We start from the raw sequence: 5,000 nt of genomic DNA, 5'->3' as shown, positions 1-5,000 counted from the left end.
TTCATTGTCTCCACTTCAAAAAATAAATAAATAAATAAATGATAAAAAAAATAGAATAAAAAAAAAATAATAATAATAGCAGATACGATAAATCCACTCTAATGGAATTAGTCGTTCTCGATCTCCATTTCTCTCGGCAACAAGAAAAGGAATACAAATACCATCCCATTTACTTAACCTCGCATCACCAATTCTGAATCCCATGAATTTCCTATTTTACCCTCATTTACCCAGGTTTGTTCGCCGACAAAACCGGCAACTACAGACTCGCCGTGTTCCTCAGTCTGGTGCTCTGCCTGGCTTTCCACATTGCCTTGCTGTTCGTCCCTCCGCGCCTCGGCTCCCAACTCACTCTCGCGTGCGGAGCGGAGGGCCACGCGCTCTCCTCGCGCGCGTGCGACCCCTGCGCCCGCCCGAACGACACTGAGTTGTCTCTAGTCCTGGAGGTACTGTTTTTGGTGGCGGGGGGTGATGATGATAACTACAGTGATGATGATGATGATAGTAATAATGATGATAACAATAGTGATAATAACGATAGTAATAACGATGATAATGATGATGATAATTATGATAACAATAGTGATAATAACGAGAGTAATAACGATGATGATAATTATGATAATAGATAATGAGAACAACAACCATCATCATAATTATATCATTATCACTATTGCTGCTGATGATAGTAATAGCAACCTTAGTAGTAGATGATAATATGACGATGATGATAATAACAATAGCAACAGCAACGATAAATTTCCTAATACCCGGAAATAACAATACCAATAAAGATAAAGCAAAGATAAAGATAAAGTAAAGATAAAGCAGACATCAAACACAACAAAAATGTCGTCAGCAAAGTCAACAATGATTTCCTCAGAATTGCAAGTTGAAGTGCGATTCTCCGCCGCCCGAGTTCGCCGTCTGCCTGCGTGGCGGCCCGGAGCCCAGCTGTCGCACCTTCAGCGTCAGTGGCAAGGTGGCGTGGTTTCCTTCGGGTTTCTTGCTGTTTGCCCTTAGATGCACGACATGCAGTCCTGTATAAACACACGAATGTAAATATACATCCATGCACACACACAAACACACACACACACACACACACACACACATACACACACACACACACTCACACACACACACACACACACACATATATATATATATATATATATATATATATATATATATATATATATATATGTGTGTGTGTGTGTGTGTGTGTGTGTGTGTGTGTGTGTGTATGTTTGTGTGTGTGCTTTTCCGTATGTGTATGTGTGTATGTATGTGTGCGTGTTTGTGTGTGTGTCTGTGTGTGTGTGTGTGCATGTCTGTGTGTATGTTTCCGTATGTATATGTATATATATGTGCGTTTGTGTATATGTGTGTGTGTGTGTGTGTGTGTGTATGTATATATATATATGTGTGTGTGTGTGTGTGTGTGTGTGTGTGTGTGTGTGTGTGTGTGTGTGTGTGTGTGTGTGTGTGTGTGCCTTTGTGTGTGTGTGCGTGTGTGTTTGAGTGTGTGTGTATAAGTGTATATATATATATATATATATATATATATATATATATATATATATATATATATATATATATAAATATATATATATAACCATGAACGAATAATTTCGCTACCCTATTAATTTCATTGACATTTCAGCATATCATTACCACCACTATTATCCTCTTCCACAGATTACTATCAACGGCACTGTGTCCTCACTCCAAGATGGCGACACGTGCAGTCTTACAGAAATAGCACACGAAGGAGATCTCTTCCAAGAAATGACCTGTCCCTCCGAGTGCCCCGTTGAGTGCCAAGCGACGGGGTCCTTTGAGTGCCACCCCAAAGACGACAGCAAGGACGACGGTTCCGCTACGTTTTGGATCTATTTTGCGCTACGAATGATCGCTACGTTTTTCATGGCTTCCCTTTTCACGATGATGGTGAGCGGTGTCGTGTTGGAGAGCCGTTCTGATGTTGGAGATGTTGAGGAAGGAGAAGAGGAGAGACTGTGGGTCGGAAAAGAGGAAAATGCATTGAAACTTATAGCTTCATTTTCTTGATGTGCATCATATTGAGAGATAGAGAGCCACATTTGTTAACTCAAACCCCAACTCCACATGCATTAAACGTCCTCTACGTACCTATTAGCTTGGGAGCGGTTACTGAGAGCACGTAGGGAAGCCTCCACGTGCGCCCAGCCCAGACACACATGGATAGATAGATACATATATAAAGATAGATAGATAGATAGATAAATAATGATAGACAGATAGATAGAAAGAGAGAGAGAGAGAGAGAGAGAGAGAGAGAGAGAGAGAGAGAGAGAGAGAGAGAGAGAGAGAGAGAGAGAGAGAGAGAGAGAGAGAGAAAGAGAGAGAATATACTTTTTTCTATATTATATTTTCATTATATATACGTTTATATGTATACGTATATCCATACATATAGACATGTAGATGGATAGATAGCCAGACAGATACCTAAACAGATAGATAAACAAACAGACAAATAAAAGACAGAAAGAGAGATAACTAAGCAGAGAGACAAATAGATAAATAGTTAGAGCCATAAAACACCCACATATATACACCCACACCAACATCCTCACGCCTTTTGACACCGCCTGACATCCGGGGTCTCGCGCAGGACGCCCTCACCCTGGCAGTGGCGAAGAAACACGGCGGCGACTACGGGAAGCAGCGGTTCTTCTTCATCGTGGGCCTGGCGACGATTCCGCTCCTGGCCGGTTCCATCGTCGACTGGAGGAAAGCGTCGACGGGTGCGGTTTGGCAGTCTCGTTTCTTTCTTTCGTTATTTCTTCTTTTCTTTCTTTCTCGTTCTTTTTTTCTTCGTTTTTTCTTTCTTTCTTTCGTCGTTCTTTTTCTTTCTTTCTTTCCTTTTTTTTCTTTCTTTCTCTTTCTTTTTTTCTTTCTTTCTCTTTCTTTTTTTCTTTCTTTCTCTTTTTTTTCTTCGTTCTTTCTTTATTTATTTCTCTTTCTTTCTTTCTTTCTTCGTTCTTTCTTTATTTATTTCTCTTTTTCCTTCTTTCTTTTGCTTTCTTTCTTTCTTTCTCGTTCTTTTTTTCTTCGTTTTTCGTTCTTTCTTTTTTTCTTTCTTTCTTCGTTCTTTCTTTCATTCTTACTTTCTTTCTTTTTATTTGTGTGGTTCATTTTTTACGATTGAGGTGTTTGTCGGTTGTTGTTTTTTTAATGATAATGAGGTTAGGGAGAGTATCTTGTTATGTGTTTTAGGATTTTTTTCATTAGTAGGTGTTTATTGTATAATCTTTGGCAACGATTTTTAAAAACTACATTTTAGTTAAAAAAAATGTTTTTTTTTTTTTTTTTAATCTATAAAGCCGCAAACGATATAACTATTAGCTTTTTCCCCCCACCAAAATTTTAATTACTATCTTAATTATCCTTATGGTCGTGAGTAAGTTATACCACAAGAGACCTTAATACTAGCAATTTATAACACAAGTAAAATTTTCAGGTTTCGCGGACTATGGGGTGGCCTTCTACGTGGGAGCCGCCCTCACGCTGGTGGCCGGTCTGCTGGTCATGAGGCTGCGGTTCCAGGTGTGGAGAAAATGCACAAATACCTTTAGAAATCGTTTTTTTTTTTTCTTTTTTTTTTTTTTTTTGTATCTCATAAGTGTGCTCGCATATAGACAATGTAGAATATATTTGTATTTATGGGGCGTGTATTTGTGTGTGTTTGTTGGTGTGCATGTATATACATATATATATATATATATATATATATATATATATATATATATATATATATATATATGTATATATGTGTTTATATACATATATATACATATATGTATGTATGTATATGTATATATATATGTATATGTATATATGCATATATGTATATATATATATATATATATATATATATATATATATATATATATATATATATATATATATATATATATATATATATATATATATATATATATATATGTATGTGTGTATGTATATATATATATATATATATATATATATATATATATATATATATATATATATATATATATATATATATATATATATATATATATATATATATATATATATATATATATATATATATATATATTTGTGTGTGTGTGTGTGTGTGTGTGTCCATCCCCTTGTACTTGTAACCAACCCAACCCAACTGTCCAGGTGGAGGAGACCCAAGAGAACATCCTGAGGAACGTGATGAAGCTGGTGACGAGGATGGAGGTCAACGTGCACTTCGTGATGGTGCTTCTCCTGGGCACCAACTGGGGCTTCATCGAGAGCTTCCTGTTCCTCTACTTGGATACTCTTGGCGCGCCGACCTACCTCATGGGTGAGCGGATTGGCTAATCATTTCTTCGAGAGGGTTTCAGCAGATATTTTGACTGGCTATTTATTTGTTTGTTACTTTTTTGGTGGTTTGTTTGTTTGATACGTTTTATATCGTCTATGTGTTATCTTCAACCCATAAACACACACACACGCGCGCGCATACGCATACACATACGCACGCAAACAGAAAATCCCACCACACAAACACAAAAGCACACACGCGCACGCAAGCACACACACACACACGAATATAAATAAATAAATAAATATATATATATATATATATATATATATATATATATATATATATATATATGTATGTGTGTGTGTGTGTGTGTGTGTGTGTGTGTGTGTGTGTGTGTGTGTGTGTGTGTGTGTGTGTGTGTGTGTGTGTGTGTGTGTGTGTGTGTGTGTGTGTGTGTGTGTGTGTGTGTGTGTGTGTGTGTGTGTGTGTGTATATATATATATATATATATATATATATATATATATATATATATATATATATATATATATATATATATATACACATATACACACACACACAAACAAAATCTCCCATGCCAAAAACACACAAACACCCCCAAACAAACACAACACACTCAGAAGCACACACGCACGCCCCCAGCATCCAC

The 5,000-nt window shown here is 36.7% G+C and overlaps 1 protein-coding gene and 1 long non-coding RNA gene across 3 annotated transcripts in view; one reads left to right on the top strand and one right to left on the bottom strand.

The window, feature by feature from the left end:
* Positions 1-360, bottom strand: part of LOC138865490 (uncharacterized) — a 1,023-nt gene extending 663 nt beyond the window's left edge. The window contains exon 1 of the long non-coding RNA XR_011399408.1: positions 231-360. This is a non-coding gene — a long non-coding RNA (uncharacterized lncRNA). The remainder of the gene's footprint in view (positions 1-230) is intronic.
* LOC113829952 (major facilitator superfamily domain-containing protein 6) overlaps positions 1-5,000 on the top strand; it is an 18,376-nt gene that overhangs the window by 5,827 nt on the left and 7,549 nt on the right. For both annotated transcript variants that reach the window (XM_070136078.1, XM_027383130.2), the window contains exons 4-9: positions 235-446; positions 884-982; positions 1,702-1,953; positions 2,660-2,792; positions 3,509-3,594; positions 4,198-4,366. In XM_070136078.1, the coding sequence (XP_069992179.1) occupies positions 235-446; positions 884-982; positions 1,702-1,953; positions 2,660-2,792; positions 3,509-3,594; positions 4,198-4,366 (951 nt within the window). The remainder of the gene's footprint in view (positions 1-234; positions 447-883; positions 983-1,701; positions 1,954-2,659; positions 2,793-3,508; positions 3,595-4,197; positions 4,367-5,000) is intronic.

This window comes from Penaeus vannamei, chromosome 21 (assembly GCF_042767895.1).
Source record: "Penaeus vannamei isolate JL-2024 chromosome 21, ASM4276789v1, whole genome shotgun sequence".
Taxonomy (NCBI): Eukaryota; Metazoa; Arthropoda; class Malacostraca; order Decapoda; family Penaeidae; genus Penaeus; species Penaeus vannamei.
The sequence above is the reverse complement of the archived record's forward strand: the minus strand, read 5'-3'. Positions and strand labels throughout refer to the sequence as shown.